At 48.0% G+C, this 22,168-nt stretch overlaps 9 protein-coding genes across 10 annotated transcripts; 5 read left to right on the forward strand and 4 right to left on the reverse strand.

Moving 5' to 3' along the window:
- The first annotated feature begins 1,465 nt into the window (after window positions 1–1,465).
- On the forward strand, window positions 1,466–2,253 carry LOC115765862. Its single transcript, XM_030709592.1, has 3 exons — window positions 1,466–1,471; window positions 1,551–1,922; window positions 1,981–2,253. The coding sequence occupies exons 1-3, from the start codon at window positions 1,466–1,468 to the stop codon at window positions 2,251–2,253; spliced, it is 651 nt and encodes a 216-aa protein (XP_030565452.1).
- Window positions 2,254–3,159: 906 nt separating this feature from the next.
- LOC115765885 lies at window positions 3,160–3,833 on the reverse strand. The gene is made up of 3 exons (XM_030709626.1): window positions 3,757–3,833; window positions 3,373–3,683; window positions 3,160–3,291 (listed from the first exon to the last, which is right to left on the reverse strand). Exons 1-3 carry the CDS (start codon window positions 3,812–3,814, stop codon window positions 3,199–3,201), a joined length of 462 nt encoding a protein of 153 aa, XP_030565486.1. The 5' UTR covers window positions 3,815–3,833; the 3' UTR covers window positions 3,160–3,198.
- A 397-nt stretch (window positions 3,834–4,230) lies between these two features.
- LOC115765934 (inositol polyphosphate multikinase) lies at window positions 4,231–5,886 on the forward strand. The gene has a single exon (XM_030709680.1). The coding sequence runs from the start codon at window positions 4,259–4,261 to the stop codon at window positions 5,291–5,293; it is 1,035 nt and encodes a 344-aa protein (XP_030565540.1). The 5' UTR covers window positions 4,231–4,258; the 3' UTR covers window positions 5,294–5,886.
- Window positions 5,887–6,567: 681 nt separating this feature from the next.
- Window positions 6,568–11,149, reverse strand: LOC115765936 (splicing factor 3B subunit 1). The gene is made up of 3 exons (XM_030709682.1): window positions 11,050–11,149; window positions 10,204–10,886; window positions 6,568–10,133 (listed from the first exon to the last, which is right to left on the reverse strand). Exons 1-3 carry the CDS (start codon window positions 11,075–11,077, stop codon window positions 6,840–6,842), a joined length of 4,005 nt encoding a protein of 1,334 aa, XP_030565542.1. The 5' UTR covers window positions 11,078–11,149; the 3' UTR covers window positions 6,568–6,839.
- A 248-nt stretch (window positions 11,150–11,397) lies between these two features.
- On the forward strand, window positions 11,398–13,450 carry LOC115765884 (protein Notchless). Its single transcript, XM_030709625.1, has 4 exons — window positions 11,398–12,485; window positions 12,547–12,897; window positions 13,183–13,309; window positions 13,376–13,450. The coding sequence occupies exons 1-4, from the start codon at window positions 11,510–11,512 to the stop codon at window positions 13,386–13,388; spliced, it is 1,467 nt and encodes a 488-aa protein (XP_030565485.1). The 5' UTR covers window positions 11,398–11,509; the 3' UTR covers window positions 13,389–13,450.
- An 8-nt stretch (window positions 13,451–13,458) lies between these two features.
- On the reverse strand, window positions 13,459–15,671 carry LOC115765883 (pseudouridine-metabolizing bifunctional protein C1861.05). Its single transcript, XM_030709623.1, has one exon. The coding sequence runs from the start codon at window positions 15,567–15,569 to the stop codon at window positions 13,482–13,484; it is 2,088 nt and encodes a 695-aa protein (XP_030565483.1). The 5' UTR covers window positions 15,570–15,671; the 3' UTR covers window positions 13,459–13,481.
- A 368-nt stretch (window positions 15,672–16,039) lies between these two features.
- On the forward strand, window positions 16,040–17,002 carry LOC115765957. The gene is made up of 3 exons (XM_030709708.1): window positions 16,040–16,139; window positions 16,196–16,488; window positions 16,552–17,002. Exons 1-3 carry the CDS (start codon window positions 16,064–16,066, stop codon window positions 16,726–16,728), a joined length of 546 nt encoding a protein of 181 aa, XP_030565568.1. The 5' UTR covers window positions 16,040–16,063; the 3' UTR covers window positions 16,729–17,002.
- Window positions 17,003–18,605: 1,603 nt separating this feature from the next.
- LOC115765946 (proteoglycan 4) lies at window positions 18,606–21,373 on the forward strand. Its single transcript, XM_030709692.1, has 2 exons — window positions 18,606–18,740; window positions 18,803–21,373. The coding sequence occupies exon 2, from the start codon at window positions 18,815–18,817 to the stop codon at window positions 21,215–21,217; it is 2,403 nt and encodes an 800-aa protein (XP_030565552.1). The 5' UTR covers window positions 18,606–18,740; window positions 18,803–18,814; the 3' UTR covers window positions 21,218–21,373.
- LOC115765947 (translocator protein) lies at window positions 21,234–22,138 on the reverse strand. 2 transcript variants are annotated; one of them, XM_030709694.1, is made up of 3 exons: window positions 21,689–22,138; window positions 21,451–21,622; window positions 21,234–21,355 (listed from the first exon to the last, which is right to left on the reverse strand). In XM_030709694.1, the coding sequence occupies exons 1-3, from the start codon at window positions 22,022–22,024 to the stop codon at window positions 21,333–21,335; spliced, it is 531 nt and encodes a 176-aa protein (XP_030565554.1). In that variant the 5' UTR covers window positions 22,025–22,138; the 3' UTR covers window positions 21,234–21,332. The 2 variants fall into 2 exon arrangements, with proteins under 2 accessions (XP_030565554.1, XP_030565553.1); XM_030709693.1 differs by having other exon boundaries at window positions 21,234–21,622; window positions 21,689–22,128.
- Window positions 22,139–22,168: the final 30 nt, after the last annotated feature.

A 22,168-nucleotide genomic window follows, 5' to 3' on the forward strand; every position in this document is an offset into this window, starting at 1 on the left:
ACTTAAACTGAGCTTGACAAATCTTAATTCAAGCAGCCAACACAATATTCAAACAAAATGCTGAAGCTAAGAAAAGTTTCACTTTAAATAAAAACGTTTAACGCTTATTTTTAGTATGCAAATACTTATATCAAGTATTTTTATACTTAATTTAAGCAGGCTCAGAATAAAAATAATATTGAAATTTTAACGTGGTGAAATCCAGCATGAACATTGGTGAAATGTTCTAAATTTCTTAACATAAGCACAAAAAGCCTAAATCAAGAAGTTTGCGTTTCCAGTAATAACATCTTCCTAATAACAAGTCCTAAACAAAGCTAAATCAAAAACTGATGTTTGGAATTTCTTTTAAATCAAGACAGATTCATACTTAATTTAAGAAAGTCCAATAATATAAATAAAATCAAGTTCTATTTATAAAACAGAGTGAAATTAAGCACAAACATTGTCGAAATTCCGATTATCTAAAGATACTAGAAGAACTTTATAATAAATCCAAAAACTAAACAAATTACTCAATTCAAGTAACATTATTTATCTGAATTGAGAACGCTTTAAGCTTATCTTCAAGCATCGAAGTTCTTTAAATAAGTATAAAATTTTTAAAAGGAGCAAAGCCCACACTTAATTTACAAATATTTAAGAAATTGCTAATTCTTAAACATTTTCAAAACAAGCTTATACACACTTAATTTCAGAAAACATTAACATATTAAGTGACAAAAATGATTAAGCTAAGCACGAAATGGTGGCAAATGATGGGGAGATGGCGACAGATATAACATGAAAGATATATTTTTTATATATATATATATTGTTCTAGAAACTAGAAGTCAAGTTTGGTAACCCTAGCTTTTACAACATGCGAGATTTGCTCAAAAGACAGGATTTCGATATCGATTTTTATCGATTGCTTGTAAACGGGACGAGTTATCGAATATCGTATTGCACGTGCACTAGGAGCACCTACATTTAAAATTTCAAGTCTCTAGGTCTTATAGGTGGGGAGATCCTTGCGGTCATACATACATACGGTCGGATGGACGGACGGACGAACAGTCGGACGGACGGACGGACGGAAGGACAGACGAACGGACGGAAGGAACGACAGACGGAAGGACGGACGGACGGACGGAAGGACAGACGGACGGACGTACGGATGGAAGGACAGACGGACGGAAGGACAGACGGACGGATATGACTCGATCGACTCGGCTTGTCATGCTGATCAAGAATATATATACTTTATGTGGTCGGAGATGCTTCCTTCTGTCTGTTACAAACATTTGCACAAATACATTATACCCTTTTTACCCATATTTAATGGGTTTGGGGTATAAAAAGTAGATACTCATTTGAGAACATTTAATACTCCTATTGAGTATGCGAATTATTGCTCGAACATATGTGTACTTATTATTTAAATCAAAGCAGAATTCATACTTACTTGAAGATTATTCGGAAAATGAGAGTAAGTGCGCCCTGTTTCTCTGAGAATAAGTACCATAAGTGCGAGCTGTTTCTCTCAGTGTACAATTATTTCCTTCTAGATGGCCACTTTGCTAGCAGCGCTGGCGCTGCGCTGCGTTGTCAGCAGCAATCGGTTTGCCGCCTACGACGAGCTGACGGCTCCAATGCTCGCCCGGACGATGCCCAAGCGCTGCAGTCGCTTTCTGGACTGCGGCGACGGCGGCGATGGAAATCAGCTGGATGCAGTCGATGCGGATGCTGATGAGGGCACATCCAAAATGCTGAATGCGCTCTTTGGGCGGCCAGCGAGCACGCCCGCACCTGTGCGGCCGACGGAGGCAGCTCTGGCGCCTTACCAGCTGCCGCCGATGCACTACAACGACTTCTACGAGGATCTGCTGACCAGCAAGCGCAATGGTGCACACGCCGCCGGCTGTGATTGCAAAGTTATGGTGCGTCCACAAGCTCAACCCAACTCAGGCTCCATATTTATTTAATTCTTGTACGCAGAACGATCTGATAGATCTGGGCAGCACATATTTTCCACGCTATCTGATGAGCGCCATCTGTGAATCGCGTCCAGCGTTGGATGCCAAGTGCACGCAAGGCTCCAACTGCAAGCCGCTGGAGTATAAGGTTAAGGTGTTAACCCTGGAACCGAAGCCATCCGGCAATACGGCTGCAACATCGGCGCGTCTCTGGCTGCCCGAGGAGCTGACCCAGCTCTGGCAGTGGCAATTCGAGACGGTCACCGTCACAGCCGGCTGCTTCTGCACCAACTAGCCAAAACTTAAACAAATTTAAAGATCTATAAAATATACATATATACATATATAAAATTGCACAATAGAGCGTTCATAGAAAACGTCATTGTTGCTTTATTGAGCTGTTTTCGAGACCCAAAAGGGGGCTCTTCAAAAAGGTTTTCGATTCGAGTACAATTACTAAAGCTAAAAAGGCCACGTTAAAGTTCTAGCTTAGATTTTAAAAAGTTGCAAAGATTTCAGAAGCTAAACTCAAGCTGTCTTCTATCATATATAGTTCCCGCCCTGTTGAAACGTTGAAAAATATATGATATATATCAAGTATTCATGGTGATTGCCAACTCCTTGAAGCTGTCAATTCCTTTCTCCCCATTTTTGGTCTTTTTTTAGATTTATCTGTTCGCAGAACAACTGAACATTTTCTTGACAGCTTTCACAGTATATTCAAAGTTGAAAGTCTCCTCATTCAAATAGTTTAAAAAGAACAGACAGACGTACATGGTACATAACTTATATACCCTTTTCCCATTGGTGTAAGGAGCATAAAAACATACTGAATCATGACATAATTTAAGAGATATTACCTTAACGAATTTCTAGACAATTCCCAAATATAAAAGAGGCGTTCACTTTCTAGCGACAAACTCACAAATACAGCTGATATGTCTTCATATATATGATAAGCTGGATGAAATCTTTAGAACTTTGAACAAAATCTAGTCTTGAACAAACTTTCAATTTGAATTTTAAACAAAAACTAGACTACAACTTTAACAGGCCTTAGTTGTAACTGCTTGTCAAGGCACTTGGACGGTGTCGAACTACACACAATGGACGGCATACAGTGATAACTACTAACTAGTGGACAACACGAAATGGATACAAAAACTAATACAATTAAAATTACTTAGCTTCGTTGGAATGTGAATGTGCGTATTAGAAGTGCAAAATAAAAGTGCATTGCCTAGGGCACTATGCCACGCCTTATGAGCAGTCCGACGCCCAGGAGCGCGGCTAATAGCAACCGCATGTGGCTCTGTTGACCCGTCGCGCCGCTCTGCAAGAGATTACATATTAGTTAACGGACAGATATTTGGGAATACGAATAACAGTCAGATCGGGGGCAACGCCCACTTACGATAACAAAATAGTTGCATCTGTCGCCCTGGCAGCATTCGTTGCACGCCCAATCCTCATACCAGATGTGAGTGCAGTACAACTGCATATAGCGCCGACGCTTCGACTGGCACTGCTCCTTGGTCATGCAGCGTTTGGACACATAATATTGCTTGAGCGCGCCCTCGGAGAAGTAGGGCTGGCTGCCCCAGCGTATCTCGGTGCCGCAGACATTCTCGAACGGTTCGCAGGTTTTGATTGTGTTGAGGCACTTCTCTGTGTTGCCCGTCTGGTTGGAGCACACATAGCATTCGAGTCCCTGGACAAAATGCACTGCAAATGGTTTCCACATGTGTCATGAGTTTGTTTTTTTTTTTCTTTTTTTAAGGTGTGGCCAAATACTTACCCTGACTGCACAGATAGACGGCCGCTAGAGCCAACACAGCTACTTGCCAGGATTTCATGTTGCAGCTGGCGACAAATGCTGCGAGTTCAGTTAGCAAATAGCAAAAATAACAAATTTCGTAAATAAACGTCTTAATTGGATGAAATACCAACAACACGACAACCACTCCCACACAATTGCAGCGACCGATAACGATAGGCGTTGGCCGATAACGATTAGTGCACAACAAGTTGCTGCGCGGCATTTGCAACACTGAATTTCATAAAATGCCGCCATAAATAAATGGCTGCATATTAACAGTTAATACTCTTGCAAACGCTTAAAATAAATATATATACACTTTTAATAATTAGTAGCTTACCTTTTAGCTTCAATTGCCATTTGCCATAAAAACCGCTATTAATATCCGTGCTGCACTTCACAACACTGTTCCGATTTTTGCGCTGTTTTTTGCTGTTGCAGTTGTTGCTGCTTTTGATTTTGAGTGCCAGACAGACTGAACATGGCCAAAAAGGAACAAGAAAAGGTAACAGCTATGCCCATGGTGCCCATGGGCTACTGCAAGCTGGACACCCAGGTGGCCGGTCACACATTCGAGGCGACAAACGCGGCCGCCGTCGGGCTGCTCCAAGATGCGGGCGAAGGCCGCGTTTTCAAGCCTTTGGGCAAACCGGAGTGCGGCGTGCGTGAACTCAATTTCTATGAGTCACTGGCGGCGGCAATTGCGACACAAGCAGGTGCATCGCCCCCCGCTGCCAATAACCTGAACCTGAACGGCACCGCTGGCGGCGGTGAGGGGCACATCGAAACGGACCTCTCACTGTTGGCCGACCTGGCGGCGCACGTACCCCGCTACTATGGGCAACTGAAACTGGTTGTAAATCAGCGCGAGCACACATTTATCAAGCTGGAGGATCTGACGCACGGCATGGCCAGGCCATGCGTCATGGATGTGAAAATTGGCCGCCGCACCTGGGACCCATTGTCATCAGCACATAAGCGCGAGATTGAGGAACAAAAGTATGTCGTATGCAAACAGAATCTGGGCCTGTGCCTGCCTGGCTTTCAGGTGTACCAACCGGATGAGCAGCAGCCCGGTCAAAGTGTGCTCATTCGTCAGGGCCGGGACTTTGGCAAGAGTCTGAATGTGGCTGGCTTCCACAAGGCATTGGCCCAGTTCTTCAATGTCAACTTGCAGGCCAGCGATGTCCTGCTGCGCGAGGTGCTGCGCCAACTGCGCTCCATACGCGCCTGGTTCAAGCGACAGCGTCTGCTGCACTTCTATGCCAGCTCCCTGCTCATCTGCTACGACTTTGAGCAGCTGCAAAGGTTAGCCAAAGGCGGCAACAGCTCCAAGCAGCTGAGCAATGGCTATCATCCGGATCCCGCCCTGCCCACCACTGCGAATCAATGGATACGCGTGCGTTGCATAGATTTCGCACACATCTTCCCGGCCGAGGATGCGCAGCCCGATCATAATTATATGTTTGGGTTGCAGAGCCTCATCGATATAGTCGAGACAATGCTCCACCGATAGCAGGCATCCAAGGACTCCTCTTCCTGCTGGTCCAACACACATACTTGTATTAATGCTAAGCCAAAAGATTAGTTCGCAGCAGAGCTGTAATTACATAGAATGAAAACAAAAGACAATTCCCAATATATATATATATAATTACTTGGTTAAACAGGTTTAATTACTTATACAATTGCTCAGTAATTAAGCCGAAAATGTACTCAGATAACTCAATTTGTAATTAAAAAGTATTTCAAACAAGTAATTAACAACAACTGAAGACAAGTTGATTGAACTTTAATTACCAATGCGATTCCACCGTTCGGTTTTCCATATAATTATAATTGCTGGTAATTAAAGGCATTTAAAGGTAATTTAAAAACGAATCCAATTCCGCCATAGGTAATTACATAGTAATTATATTTTAATTACCATTACATTGTGAAGAAACTAGGAACATATATTTACAAATTTGAAATTGTAATCAATGGCAATAAAAACTATTACAATGAAATAATGTTCGATAATTGAATGCGAAAACTTTTGTAATTGCAATTATTAAAAATGCATTTAAATGAAAGTAATTACCCAAAAAAAGATGAGAATTATCCAAACATAATAACTCGAAAATTGATACATGTTTAATTGCTGGTAATTAAATATTATTTCAATAAAGGCAATAATTACAGATATAAAACAAGAAACAAAAAATAGTTCAATTACTTTTACAAATTTAAAAAATATTATTTTATTTATCAGTAATTATGCAAGCAGTAATTATGTCTCATTACTTACGTAGTTTTATTTCCTGGTTATAAATTTCCGTTTTTAATTAATTACCTTAATGATATAAATTCTATGAACTACTTATCAGCAAGCCAAATAATTGTTCAGTAATTATCTTAAAGTAATTATCATTACAGAAGTAATTGTCAATGTATTATCCAGTAATTAACAAGCAATTGACTTGGGTAAAAGTATTATTTTCTCAGCAAATTACTAAAGTAATTAACATGTAATTGATTAATTTCATATGATAATTAGTTGGTAATTAAAACCAGCTAGCTCAAAATTTGCTTTAACAACGTCTCTAAAAATATTTTGTATGCTAAAGGTAAATTGTGAATACTAGAATCATGTAATTGATGGTAATTAAAATGTAATTGTATTATATGCTGATAATTACTTGGAAATTAATTGTAAATTAACAATACAAAATCTTAAGCCACATTACATTGCCATTGTCAATGTAATTGCTGGTAGTTAAAAAGTAATTGTTAAATGTAATGATAATAATTACTTAGTAATTAAAGGTATATAATGAATACAACAGCTTAAGCATCATTACATTGCAATTGTCAATGTAATTGCTGGTAATTAAAATGTATTTCCCCAGTAATTATAGATTACAGCTCTGGTCCACAGTAGTTACTCGTCGCGCTCAGCTACTCTAAAAATGTAGAATAAATACTCGTTTTGTACATTCGCGCTATATTTGTGTATTCATCTTATCAAAATTACAATATAATTAGGGGCTATTGAGGGGTGTGCTGGAGATGGAGGCTGCTTAAAGCGTATAGTCCAGCTCGTAGCGCTCGTACTGGTTCTTGGGATCGTTGGTGATGCGTGGATAGCCCGCGATTAGCGCATCCTGGCCTCCAATATACAGCGAATTGTAGATTTTCCAGTAGACATCGCGCACCTTACGCGCCGGATGGAACAGACCCTGGAGCGTGTATTGCAGTATCTTAATGGAGCCCAACGAGACGCGCAGCCCATCCACCGAGTCCATGAAGGCCTGCACCAGATGCGGCGATGTCTCGAATATGTTGGGCCACACATAGTTGAGCAGATGCGTGAGTGCGTCCTCGCAGCCAAATCCATAGACGCCAAGAGACATGTGCTTGATGGCCGAACAGGCCGTTTGGCGATGCACCAGATCGCGATCCATTAGCGCATCCTCGAGCAGCGGGCACACCGCATAGATATAGTCCTTGCCCATCTCGCCAATGTACTCGAACAGAAAGGATAGAGATTTCAGTACGCCATTCTGTACATTCAGCTCCGGCACACGGTACTCATTCATCAGCGCCGGGAGCACGGTGAACGGACGACACGTCTCGGCGACAATGGCAATGGCGACGGTGGTGCAGACACGATTCTGACGCTCCTGCACCTTTAGGTTATTCAAAAGCGTGGCCAGCACATCGTGCGGACCAATTGCCTTGGCTATGTAGCCAAAGGTATTCACCGTGGCGCGCCGTATGGCCTTCTTGTGCGCCTTGAGCAGCTCCAGCAATTCAAAGCAGATGCGCATCCATTCGCGGGCGGACACATATTCCGGTCCGCGATCCGCAATGCGACCCACCAGATCGATGCAGTTCTCCTGCACCTTCTCGTGCCGGTTCTTCAATATAGGTGTGAGGCGGGGCAACAGATCTTTGATGGGCGGCGTCATCTTGGTCATGCCAATGACATTTACAATAGCTTTGAGCGCGCCCAATATGCTGCCCAACACCTCCGGATACTCCTCGCCCAAGTACTCGTAGAGCACAACACCCAAATGGCCCATCAGCTTCTCCTCCTGGCAGGTCTTCATGACCACGGCAATGCGCGAGATCAGATCCGCCGCCTGTTGACGCACCTTGGCGGATTTGTTGTTCAGACGCCAGAGTATGGTGCCACAAATCTGTGGCAAGTAGGGCTTGACACGTTTGCCCAGCTGATTGACAATGGTGCCGAATCCGTTCAGCATGACCACATCCTCGGTGGTCTGCTCCTGAAAGGCATAGAGTATGCCATCGATCAGCTGCTCCTCGAGGCGTGAATCGATATCCGCTGCGCCCAGATTGCCCATAATTTTCTCCACCGTTTCCATGACCATTTTACGATACTGTTCATTCTCGTCCTTCAGATCGTCCACGACACGATTGATTATCTCCGAGGTGCCCACCTTGTTGGCGATCTCAACGGTGGTATCGACCAGCTGGCGATAGTTGCGCCTGTCCAGCGCCATGCGGTGATTCCAAAAGAACTTGAAAAAGTGCGGCAATATCTCCTCCTTGATATACTGCGGCTCCACACCATCCGTGGCGCAACATTGTTTAACCACCTTGAGGACAATCTTCTTCATCTCCTCGTCGGGCGACTGGAATTCACGTATAAGAATCAGCATGACCTCACGTGTATAGTAGTTGGCATACTCGGCATCCATCAGCGGTATGAGATAGCCAATGGCCTTGAGGAACGCGGCGAGGCCCTTGCCACGATGCGTCCGTATGCCCTTCCAGAGCGGCTTGAGCACCGAGTCGAAGGACTCAATGCCATAGGGTGTGGCCGCCTCGGCCAGGGCTGCGATGGCCAGCGCTGTGATGGTGCGCACCTTTTGCTGCTCATCGACCAGGCCGTGCTCAATGATCTCCACCAGCGCCTTCAGATGTGGCAATATGGCGCAACCCATCAGTATGGCAATCTGTTGCACAATCTTGATGCCTGTGTGGCGCGCCTGCCAGGATTTCTTGGATTTGCACACGGCCTTCAGGAAGGGCAACAACGAGGGTATGCCCAAGGCGGAGGCGACCACGGCAAAGGCACGTGCTGTTGTATTTCTGACGTACTCATCAATATTATCAATATCCGGACGCATGGTGGAGATCATGGTGGCCAAACCAGCTGCCTTTGCCAGATTCGATATGATCTCCCGACCCTCGATGCGCGCATAGTAATCCTCATCGATGAGCAGCGGCTCAATGACCACCAAAATCTTGTGCACAAACGGACGCACCAGATCGTCCAATTTGTACAGCACACGATCGATGACCTTCACCAGCAAATGCCGTTCCTGATCCTCCAGCGTCGGCGACATGAGCAGCGGCAGGATTTGATTGAATAGCGGCCCGGCGCCAAATTCACGCGCCTTGTCCGTCATCTGACGCAGCGCGGATTTGCGCATGGGCGGCGAACCGTTCTTAATGGTCAGCAAGAGTTTCATGATCTTGCGCTCCTTGAGCTCTTCGGGCGAGAGCGCATCCTCATTAACATCCACGAGCAGCTTGTCAAAGTATTGTGCATCCTCGGGCTTCATGAACGGCAGATTCTGGCCCTTTGGCTGGTTGTCCATAAATTTGGCGTTTTTATCCTCCACCTGGATAAAGAAGCCTGCGGGCGTGCCCGCAATCGGTGTGGGCGTGGCCATTAACTTGCGGCCAGGCGTGCGCAGTGGCACGTATCCGGCAGGCGGCGGCAATATCTTATAGCCCGGCGGAAACATTTGATCCAGCTCCTCGTCGGTGTAGGGTCTGTTGCGCTCATCGATTTCCTTTTCCCAGCGATAGGCCTGCAACTGTTCCGGTGTCATGGCCGCAAGTGCGCCCGGTGTGGGTGTGGCCATGGCCATTGCCTTTACGCCCACGGGCGTACTGCCGCCAGGTGTTAATAGGGGCGTGGCATGGCCAGGTGTTGCATGAGGGGTCATGCTTGGCGTCATAGCGCTGGCATTGCTGGGCGTTATCCCAGCCGGCGTCGCATTCGACGGCGTCTCATCCCATCGCGAGCGTCGCTTGGAGGCGCCGCCCGGTGTGGACTCTATGGAAATGCTCTCGCCGGCGCCGCTGCCGCTGCGATCCGGCTTCGGGGTCTCTGCCCAACCGCTGTGCCCGGGCGTTTCACGCTCCGTCTTTGGTGTCTCGTCCCAGCGATTTCTACGCGCTGACTTCTCATGACCGGGCGTTTCGTGGCCAGGAGTCATGGCGTGCGCCGGTGTTGCATCCCATATACGAGTGCCCAGACCAGGCGTCGCACCAGGCGTCTCGCTGCCCTTATGCCCGGGTGTCTCATCCCAGCGATGATCTCCGGGTGTTTTCTGCAAGCAAATGAGTAGCAAGGAGTTTAGCTCGGCTCTCTTGGTAAAGATTTAATTTATTTGCACTTACGTCTTCCCAGGTGGGCGTTGCTGCGCTGCTGGGCGTGGCTGCCACTTTGGCGGGTATAAAACTATCGCTGACCGTCTGATCCCAGCGGCCACGCTTGCGTCCTCCGTCCTTGGCGGCCGATTCACCATTCGAGGATTTAACCAGTGTGCCCTCCTTGGACTTCTCCAAGATGCGACGCCGCAGCTCGGACTCCTCGCCCTTTAGCATCTGCTCACGCATGATGTCTGTATAGGTACGGGAGCCTACATCCGGGGTTTTGCCGCCATCGGCAAATGGATCGGCACGATCCGGCGAAATGATAATGCGGCGCCGCTTTTGTCTGTACTCATCCTCGCGATCCGCTATGGTCGGTCGCCGGTGTTCGGCCATGGGATCAACGTCCTCCTTGCCCTGGGTCACATCCTTCAGCACAGACGTGGGCGCCGTGTATGTGGTACGCTTCTGCGGCACTGGAAAGCCATCGTCTTCCTCATCTTCATCGCCATCCTCATCGTTAGCCGCGATGGATGTGTTGTAGCCCTCGTAGCGACTCTTGGCCCCCTTGCCCACAGCGGCCTCTTCGTCGTAGAGATCGGCGTCAAAGAAGCCGCCGCTGTCCAGCAGCCCAACGCCTGCTGCCGCTGCATTGCTCTTGGCAAGCTCTGTCTTCTTGGCCTGTATATCCGAAATTTGCGCCTCAATGTCTGCCAAACGTTTTTTTAATACATTTAAAATTGATTTTCTTGGCACAGCGAAAACAACTCGGACGCTAATCGAGGTAACGCGGCATGTTTTTAAGCACTTTACGTGTACATCAGCATTGGTTCGAGTTGTAGCTCACTATATTTGTATTCTATTATCACTTACCTTCATGAGTACGCGGAATATTTTCCATTTTTATCAATTTTTAGGCAACAAACGTATGAAAAACGCGTACATGAAAATTGTGCGACAGTGCTGTGAAATGCTTACAGACAGCACACATTAAGCAGCACTTAAATGAGTTCCAGTCGTTATCGATAACAGACTTGCTGTAGCTCGCTTGGCGCTGTTAATTAAAATACGGGATAAATTCAAAATATGGCGCAATTTTCTCGTTTGTTATCAAAACTTTGTGCATTCAAATTAAATTTTGGTTCTTAAACACCTTAACCCTTTGTAAAATTCTAATCTTTTAAATATTTACGAAAATCGAATGCTGTCTAGGCAAACATTTTCGGCCGCTGTTAATAACATGTTATCTCACTGTTGCGCTAACAGTCGAGCGGCGCACGTGTTTTGACTTTGTTGTTTTTCTGTTTGTGCGTGTTTTCTTTTCGATCGCAAAATGTTGGCCAAAAAACAGAAAGTTGATGAGCAGCCTGAACAGATGATGTCCACGCCCCAAACACTGCAAGCACGCCTCATATCCGACACAGGCGAGGAGGCGGGTCCGCCCATAGATCTGCCGGCGGGCATCACAACACAACAACTGGGCCTCATCTGCAATGCGCTGCTCAAGAATGAAGAAGCGACGCCCTATCTGTTCTTCGTGGGAGAGGATGAGATCAAAAAGTCGCTGGAGGACACGCTAGATTTGAGCAGCGTGGACACGGAGAATGTCATTGATATTGTCTATCAGCCACAGGCCGTATTCAAAGTGCGTCCGGTGACGCGCTGCACCAGCTCCATGCCCGGTCATGCAGAGGCGATAGTATCGCTGCACTTTAGCCCCAATGGCGTCCATTTGGCCAGCGGCAGTGGCGATACCACTGTGCGCCTCTGGGATCTCAACACAGAGACGCCGCACTACACCTGCAGCGGCCACAAGCAGTGGGTGCTGTGCGTCGCCTGGGCGCCGGATGGGAAGCGTCTGGCGAGTGCTTGTAAGGCGGGCAATATTATCATTTGGGATCCGGAGACGGGTCAGCAGCAGGGCCGCACATTGACCGGCCACAAGAAGCACATCAATGGGCTCAGCTGGGAGCCTTATCATCAGAATCCCGAATGCCGCAAGCTGGCATCGGCGAGCAGCGATGGCGACTGTCGCATCTGGGATGTCAAGCTGGGACAGTGCCTGCTCAACATTGCGGGGCACACGAATGCGGTTACGGCTGTGCGCTGGGGCGGCGCTGGCCTAATCTACACCTCATCCAAGGATCGCACAGTCAAGATGTGGCGCGCCGACGACGGCATACTCTGCCGCACCTTCTCCGGCCATGCGCATTGGGTGAACAACATTGCACTCAGCACGGACTATGTGCTGCGCACGGGACCCTTCCAGCCTGCCAAGGATCGTCAGATGGCGCAGATCAGCGGAGAGCGTGAGTGGCATCCACTTAACGCTCGAATTTCAAACTAATCCGAAGCAATTTCCATTTGCAGCCGAGGAATTGCGTGCTGCTGCTCTGAAGCGTTTTCAGGCCGTTTGCCCGGATGAAGTGGAGTCCCTGGTGTCCTGCTCCGACGACAACACCTTGTACTTGTGGCGCAACAATCAGAACAAATGCGTCAACCGTTTGACTGGCCATCAGAATGTGGTTAACGATGTCAAGTATTCGCCGGACGTTAAGCTCATCGCCTCCGCATCCTTTGACAAATCCGTTCGACTTTGGCGCGCCCACGATGGTCAGTTCATAGCCACATTCCGCGGTCATGTGCAGGCTGTCTATACGCTGGCTTGGTCGGCGGATTCGCGTTTGATTGTCTCCGGCAGCAAGGACTCGACGCTAAAGGGTGGGTCTCATTTTTATTTTAGTGTACAGCTTGTGCTAACTGTTTGATTGATTGACCGTCCAACTGGTAAAATATCAAGTTGGTCAATCAACTGTCCGATTGATTGACTTGCTTGCGGAATTTACTTAATAGCTGACTTTTTGAGAAGCTGACAGAATGAACAAATAATTTCTGATTGATTGATCTAGTACTTGATTGACGAATTGATTGATTGACCGACTTGCTTATTGACTAAGTGAACAACTGATTAATTGATCACAATACCAAATCTCAACCCAATTGCAGTTTGGAGCGTGCAAAGCAAGAAACTGGCGCAGGAGCTGCCTGGACATGCGGACGAAGTGTTTGGCGTAGACTGGGCGCCCGATGGCTCCCGTGTGGCCTCCGGCGGCAAGGACAAGGTGATAAAGCTGTAAGTTGCAAACACAATTAAAAACATGAATCGTATCAAACATCACATTTATTGCCATTCTTTCAGATGGGCCCATTGACAAGCATGCTATGTACATATAGAATCGATATATACTTATATATGTATTTAATTAAAGTTGGTACCCTGAATTTAACTGTGTCCGTCAGTCTGTCTAGATGCTCTGCCGCTGCAGAGTTTTCAGCGTCTGCTGAAGGCTGCTCTCGAAGGCCTGCGCATCGTGGAAATAGGTGGCCGGGACCGCGGACTCCGATAGCAGCGCCCGTTCGGCTGATACAAAGCCCGCCGCCACGCACTCGTCCAGGCTGTACTGCTCCTTGAGCAGCGCCGTTATGAAGCCGGCACAGAAGCTGTCGCCCGCGCCGGACACATTGACGATGTTGTGCAGCTTGGGTGCCGCATAGAAGCGCGTGATGTGCCCACAGCTGGGCGAGAGTGCGAGCAGCTTGCTTGCATCGAATTCGGCATCGGAGCGAATGCTGAGCAGGACGCCGTGATCGCCCAGCGTGGCAATAATACAATTGAAATGGCACTCGATGCGTTGTAGCAGCTGCTTCGCCTGCTCCAAAAGCTCTGAGCGCTGCACTTTTGTGTCCGGCTGCCAGTCGACTGACTGCCCCGTGATGGTCTCCACAATGGTCTTCAGCTCGTGCATGTTCGGCTTGAGCAGGCGTATGTGCTCGATGAGCTCCGGGCGCAGCCTGAAAGGTTTGCCGGCTATAAACATGTCCGTCGGCTCAAAGAAGACGGGCACTTGGTAGCGCTGCGCCAGCTGCAGCAAGCAGGCCATCGCCTGCTCCGAGATGTTGCTATCCATCACAATAAGTGGCGCGGCGCGGAATAGGTCGGCACGTGCCGCCAGCACTTCGGGTGTAATGCTTCTATGCACCTCCATATCGCCCAGGATGAGCTTACAATCGCCGGCCTGATCGAAGATCAGCGAGCAGAGGGATGTGGCGCGCTTCTTATCTACGATAAGGCCACTTTGCAGCGCCGCCGGCATCAGTTGGCGCAGTATATGTCCCAGCTGATCGCCGCCAACGGCCGAAATTAGATTCACATCGCCATACAGCTTATAGATGCCCTCGGCCACGTTGCGTCCAACGCCGCCGGCTGCCTGCTTGGTGACAGCCGAATAGGTGGCACCGTCCAGCTGCATCTGCCGCTGCTCGGTGACCTTAAAGCTCAAATCCAGTATGGAGGCGCCCACAACTAGAGGTTTCTTCAAGCTACTCTTGGCGATGGCAGGTGTGCTCCGGCTGCTAGCTGCCAACTCGCAGGCAATTTGTGCGGCCACGGCCGCATTGTTCCGGATCAGCGCAATGTTCGCCTGCAGACTGCGCCCCTGGGTTAGCTGTGAGATGTGGGCAAGCAGAAAAGGCGTGACCTCCTTGCCACTAATGCCCTGTGCCTGCGCCTCAGCATTGGCTGCCTGGATGGCCGCATCTATGTCAGACTTATTGGCGGCATATTCAGCTGGTATGGGCACGCCTATAAGCACGCCGGACTGTAGTTCCAGCTGGCGCCAGGCGCGCAACAGCTGCGCCGCATGCGCAGCTGTGGGCAGATTGTAGGGCACCTTCGAGCCGCTGTCACGCGTATAAAAATCGGGAAACACACCGCCTGTACTCTCATAGCTGGCCACGCACACGCCCTGCGTCTCCAGATATTCGAGCGTGCGCGGTATATCCAATATGGACTTGACGCCGCTGCAGACCACAGCCACCGGCGTGCGGCCCAGCTCGACTAGATCAGCGGACACGTCCAATGTGATGTGACCCTCACGATGCACACCGCCAATGCCGCCCGTCGCAAAGATGGGGATGCCCACGCGATGTGCCACAATCATTGTAGCAGCTACCGTTGTGCCTCCACTTTGCTGCATCGCCACCACATAGGGCAGATCCCGGCGTGAGCATTTGATGACCTCCTCGCGTGGCTTTTGCGCCAGCTCCATGAGCTCCTCCTGCGTGAGGCCAACTTTGATGCAGCCATCAATGATGCCAATGGTGGCTGGGATGGCGCCCTTGTTGCGCACCTCCTGCTCCACCTGCAGTGCTGTTTCCACATTCTCTGGCACGGGCATGCCATGCGTTATAATTGTCGACTCGAGAGCCACAACAGGATGCTTCTGTGCCAGGGCATGTCGTACATCTGGATGCACAACTATGTGCTGCCTGATGGAAAATTTGCGGGTTCGGAGCACACGTATGCCGTGGCTGAAACATTTCTTTAGAAGCATTTGGTTATACCGAAAATTATGGCACTGAAATGATCGTAATTTTAACTGTAATACCGGCTTGAGCTCAGTTTACTTTCATGCTGAAAATTGTCAACAAACTCTTTACACAAACATATTCTAATAAGACTTCCATGTGGTGAGCACAACAAGTGTGTTTAACTGGCGGGCGGCAGCTGTTTTTACACTATGCAACACTAGCACCAATATTAAATTTGGTATTTTTTATGTGCACGGTGAAAAACACATCGATAGCTATTAAGCGAGGCTAAGAGTGAGCCACACAAATTTGTGTGTTATTCCTTTCCATATTAAAACAATTACATTATAATTGAATTTTTATATTATTTATTTATTTAAAAACGTGCTTTTAAAAATAGTCATCTGGTCACACTTGCTATCGATATTAAGCCGCCTATCGCTGCGTTCGATATATTTGCTTGCTTACAATCCGCGCCATCTTGGCATCATTTTGTTTGCGTTTTTGTTTTAAACGAATGGCAATGGATTTCAATCAGAGCGCCTACAACTTAGAGTTCTTTAATTTCACGCCGGAACAAATCTCCGCCGAACGTAGGTTGCATTTCACTAAACTGACAAAAACTCTGAATCACGTATTTAATTTTCAGGTGACTCTCTGGTGCAAACTCTCATCGGCCGAGCGGTTGAGACAACCATTCAGAAAATTAAAACGCCCGCCACATCCGAGTTGTTGAATCAGAAAAAGGACGCCGTCATAAGCCTCATGTTGGAGGCGTGCCAGGTGAGACTGGATGGCCTGCGCGAGCTGGACAAAAGAAACTTTGAGGTGCCGCCGCATGTGCTGCAGATTAAGGACTTTGAGCTGGAGCAGCAGTTCTCCAGCGAGGAGGAGGAAGCAAAGACAGCCAAAGTGGAAGAGCTGAAGCTGCGCTACCGGCAGGTGAGTGCAAAATAAAGCCAATTCAAGCTCTGCCTAAACTCACTATTTGATACTCCGCTCCAGAACATGGCCATGCTGGCCGAGCTGGAGGCGGAGCAGGAAAAGTACACGGCCATTGAGCCGCTCGTGCAAAGAGAGCTGGAAATGCATCAGCAGGTTTACGCAGCCTGCGCCAACTGTGACATTAAAAAGATACACACTCTCGCAACGCTCATGGCTAAGGATCAGAAGCTGTTGTAGGTACCTAAATCTAGTTATCCTTTAAGTAATATCAAATGTATTCAACCCATAAGGCTCTCTTGAGCCAGGCTTTCGTGTATCAACGTAGTCTTAGATATAGCAAAAAAAAAAAGGTCTGTTAATTAATAATTAAGCTTGTTTGTTAACCAACATTAGGGCTAGATATGTGAAGCGAAGGCTCGCGTAGGCAGAGACTTTGTTAATACATGTTTTTAAGTAATAGACAAACTAGTTAATACAAGAGATGATGTATTCATTTAGTTTTTCTAATGCTTACATATATCTCTATGTCAATGATAAATGAAATGAATCCATTTTGATTCAAAGAACATTGCAATTTGTGAACTTGTCCGTTTCCCTTTTACTTTTCAATATCATAATATTAGCAAATTCTATTCAGATTTAAAACATTTTTGCCTTGAGAAGTTGCCTGCTTAAGCAAGCTGCCTCTCAGCAGAGCATTCAGTGTACTCTATATTTAGAATAAACTATATTTTCTCGAAAAAATGCGTCACTCAAGCGAATTTAAGTGCCCTCGCAGCGGCCATTATATTTCTGATAGGAGACGTGTAACGCATTAGGGAAGATTTTAAAAGGTTTAAAGATTTTTATAAGTATTCACATTCGAGCCGATATATATGTCTATTTACGTGCAGGCTTATCCTTAAAACTATCTCGATAAGCCTTTGCATAGGGTCCGTCTTTCTTTTGCATGTTGTACATATATCAATATCTCTGTATTATGATATATGCTGTCATCGAAACGATCTGACAAAATGATGTTCTTGTACGAACAGCTTATGTGGCATTATATATATTTTAAGATTTCTTAAACAAACCTTGCATTTATAAGTTTAATCATGCTCTTATGGGAACAGTTGGTTGAACAATGAATACCGAAATGAATCATTCAACAATTGAGTTCCTGTTTGAAAAGTGGATTTGTTTTTCACGATATCTTGAGCAAAATTTCCACACACGGGTTTTACCATATATCCTACATAAGCATAAGAAACATCTTATCTATATTGGACTAGTATATTATATTATATAGTTCTAATGAACACATTGGTCGATAGTTGAGTTATTGTCTGAAAAACTGTTTGACTTCTAAGATATGTAGAGTATGCTTATCAAAAATTAGCTTTATCTAAAGTATTTACAAAATCTTAATAATGGATTACTATATCAGACAGTTCTCTAAAAGGAAAAGGTCTAGGATTCAGTTCTCGTTTAAAAAACTGTTTTGCTTTGGATATAAGAAAATCAAATAAGAGTCTTACTCTCTTGCTAGCATATGAGTCAGTTCCTGAAGTTCCATATTATATATCATCTAAAGGAGAAATCTTTAAGGGTATTTAAGTTTCGGCATGTCGCATATTATGTACTTTAATGTTTAGCTATTCGCGAAACTATCTGACCACATTAATAGATTCCCGCAGAGCGAAAGCTTACGCTGTGTGCTGATGCTTTCTGGTGGCTATTTTTGATGCAGTGCGTCCGAGATGCGGTTGCGTGTTTCCAGTCAATAGTTCAACAGCCGTTGAGGATGCGAATGCGCTTGGCCTGCATGTGTGTGTGTGTGTGCGTGTGTTCGAGTGTGCGTTTGGCACGATCGGAGCGCAGCCACACGCCGAGCTGAGATGCTGCACAGAACTCGGAAAACTAGAGATTCTGCGTCTATTTATAACATTGCGCGACATTTTCTTTAATTTTCTTACCTTTTTTTTTTTGCGTATTCAAAAACAAATATGCAAAAAGTGCCACAAAAATAAAGCAGGCGAGTGAGAGAGGGGGAAATAGCGAGAGCGAGAGAGAGAAATGCGCGTTATTAATAAAAGCAGCGCTGCTTTGGTTGGGTCTGGCTGGTCGAATCGGATCGGATGGGATCGGTCTTTTGGTGTGGCTCGGTTTGGCCCGGCAGCTGCATTTATTCGCATTTGGCTCTTGCGTCCGTGGAGTTGCAGAGAAAAGCAAAGAACGAGAAGAAAAATAGCTAAGAAATATCTGAGGTAATCTCTTGACATGCCGCCCGGCCATTTTATGTAACTAAATATGCATCTATATTATGTAGAGATTCGCCAGCATGAATGTGGAGAAGCTGAAGCGGCTGCAGGCGCAGGTGCGCATCGGTGGCAAGGGCACGCCCCGTCGCAAAAAGAAGGTCATGCACCAGACGGCGGCTACCGATGACAAGAAGCTGCAGAGCTCGCTCAAGAAGCTATCCGTTAGCACCATACCCGGCATTGAGGAGGTCAACATCATCAAGGATGACCTCACGGTCATACATTTCAATAATCCCAAGGCGCAGGCATCGCTCTCGGCCAATACGTTCGCCGTCACCGGCCACGGTGAGACGAAGAAGATTGTCGAAATGCTGCCGGAGATTCTGCCACAGCTGGGCCAGGAGACGGTCGTACAGTTGCGCATGTATGCCAACTCTATGTCCAATAATCAGAAGGCCACGGCCGACAGCGGCACAGCTGCAGCTGCAGCTGGCGAGGACGATGATGATGATGATGTGCCCGATCTGGTGGGCGACTTTGATGAGGTGGCCAAGCTGGAGGCGAACAAGCAGCAGGAACAAGCAGCTGCCGGCCAGGGAAAGGCGCAGCAGCCAAAGCCAGCCACAGAGAAGCCCAAGGAGGCCAAGAAAACCAACAAGGCAGACAACAAGGCGGACAAACAGCAGCAGCAGATGCCGTCCGGTAAACAGGAGCGCAAGAAGCAGCAGCCACAGATGGACAAGAAGAGCGAACCACAGAACAATAAGGAGGCACAGCCTGCTGCCAAGGAGGAACAGCCGAAAACTGCAGCAGTTGCTGTGGACACTCAAAAAAAGGAAACCAAGAAGCCATCACCGGAGCCCAAAGCAGAGCAGCCCAAGCCGGTCGAGCCGCCGAGCCAAATCGCAGCACCTGCTCCAATCCCCAGCCCAGTCGCAGCAGTGCAGGCGAAGACCCCGCCTGCTGTGCAAACATTGGCACAAATCGTAGCCGCTGAGCCGGCCAAGCCGGCCGAGAAAAAAGAGATCCCAGCCAGTGCACCGGCTGAGCAGAAGCCAGCTCCAGCGCCAGCCAAGGTGGAACTGAAAGCTGAAGCAGGCGCTGCCAAGCAGGAGCAGAAAACAACCACAGCTGAGCCTGAGAAGAAACCGGAGCCCAAACCGAAGGAAGCCAGTCCACAACAGGCTACTCCGCCGCCAGTCAAGCAGGCAGCACCAAAGCAAGTGACGCCACCACCGGCAAAACAGGTCACGCCACCAGCAGAAGCTAAAGCCTCAGTGGAACAACTGAAGCCACAGCCAGCTGCAACTACGGCTAAGCCGGCAGAGAAGAAACCAGAGGATGTTAAGGCGGCAGCACAACAGGCAGCTCCCAAGCAAGTGACGCCATCTACGGAGCCCAAAATTACCGTCGAGCAACAACAAAAAGCCGCAACTCCTGCTCCAGCAGCAGCATTACCACTAGTTGCCTCAGCGGCAGCTTCAGCTGTAGCAGCAGCTCTAGCTCCAATTACACCACCAGCAGCAGGCCCGGGAACAGCCCCAGCTCAGACAGCAGCTCTAATTACAGCAGTTCCAGCTCCAACAGTAGCTCCGGCTCCAACTGCAGCTCCAGCAGCAGCTCCAGTTCCAACATCAGCTCCAGCTCCAATAACACCACCAGCTGCAGCTCCTGCTATAGCTCCTACTGCACAACCAGCTGCAGCTCCAGATCAAATTGTAACACCAACAGCAGCTCCTGCTACTGCATCAGCTCCTGCTTCACCACCAGCAGCAATTCCTGCCGTAGCACCGCCAACCGGAGCTCCAACAGCAGCTCCAGCAACTGCTCCTGCTGCAACTCCAGCAGCAGCAGCTGCTCCAACACCAGCTCCTGCTACCCTACCAACAGCAGGTCCAACTCCTGCTGCATCACCAGCATCTGCTCCATCACCAGCTCCTGCTGCACCAAAAGCTGCAGCTGCAGCTCCAAAAACCGCAGCTGCTGCGAATGGCAAAAAACAGGAAGCAGCTCAAAAGTCCAAGCAGCCTAAGCCTGGCCAGACACAACAGCAAACCCAAAAGCAGCCACAGCCCAATAAACCACAACAACAACAACAAAAGCAGACGGCAGCCAAGCCCACAGTCGCACCCAAACCTGAGACGGCATCTGCCAAGCCAGCTGGACCGAAGCAGCCCGCAGGCGCAGCAGGCACTCAGCCGCAACAGCAGCAGCAGGGCAAGGGCAACAAGGCATCGCCACCAAAGCAGCAGCCAGCAGCTGCCAAATCTAATCCCCAGCAGCAGCAGCAGCAGCAAAAGGCTGGCGATGGCAAGCCCAAGACGCCGGCAAACACGCCCAATTCGCAGGCCTCGCCCAAGGCGTCGCCATCACCCAAAGCGGGCGCTTCGCCCAAGTCGACATCCCCCAAGGCGGGCACACCGACGACCCCCACAGCTGTCGCCCAGCCACAGCCAGCACCGGGCACTGGTGGCGCCAATTAAATATGATTTCAATGCATTTTCAAAAAGCAACGTTCGACGCTGCAATCGCAGCCGAGGTATCGATAGCGTGCTGCAAATGCAACGCTGCAGTTTATCGATATTGCCGATACGATTTTTATTTTGTGACGATTACATTTTCTATTGAAAAATAAACAATTTAAAAAATAACACCTTATAAGATGTTACCCAACTCAGCTACTATTGCTGCTTGCGCGCCGCCGCCGGCTGCTCACCTTGTTCACCCTGCTCCGGATTTAGTTTCCACATGGCGTAGTTCAGGGCGGTAGCAAATCCCAACCAGGCCATATACGGCACAAACAAAAGCCCGGCCGTCTTGTTCACACGATAGAAGAGTACACCACATGCGCCGGCCGCCGCTGTTAGCGCCACAATCTCAATAAGCGCCTGTGGATGACACACAATAGATAAGAATCAGCACACTCGAAGGTCAACTATAATGTCTCAACTTACGCCCTTGATGTTATGCTTGCCAAAGAATATCGGTGTCCAGGCCCAGTTGAGCGCCAGCTGTGTGCCGTAGGCGATCAATGGCAATTGAGCATCGCCGCTGAAGCCGCCGCCGTCGCGCCACACCAGGTAAGAGCCATAGCCCATGCCGGCGTACAGTGATGTCCAAACGGGTGCAAACAGCCAGTTAGGTGGTCGGAACGAGGGAAAATTCAGATTCGAATACCAATTTTTTATGTGCCTGCGCGTCAATGCGCCATTAACAATGCCTCCCACATTCGGCAAGATGACAGCGCCCGCAATTCTCAATGCGGTTTTAGTTGCGGTTTCCTCAGACATTTTTCGCGTGCTGCTTTTCCAGTGCTGCAAACTGAACTATTTGCTGTAACTGTTTGTTTCTAGCCTACGAATGCGACGCAATAATGGAAAGCAGCTTGTTGCTTGCCGGTGACTTCATATATCCAGTATGCGTGTGTGTGCTTG

Source organism: Drosophila novamexicana, unplaced genomic scaffold (assembly GCF_003285875.2).
Source record: "Drosophila novamexicana strain 15010-1031.04,08,12 unplaced genomic scaffold, DnovRS2.1 tig00001059-arrow-arrow-pilon, whole genome shotgun sequence".
Classification (NCBI taxonomy): Eukaryota; Metazoa; Arthropoda; class Insecta; order Diptera; family Drosophilidae; genus Drosophila; species Drosophila novamexicana.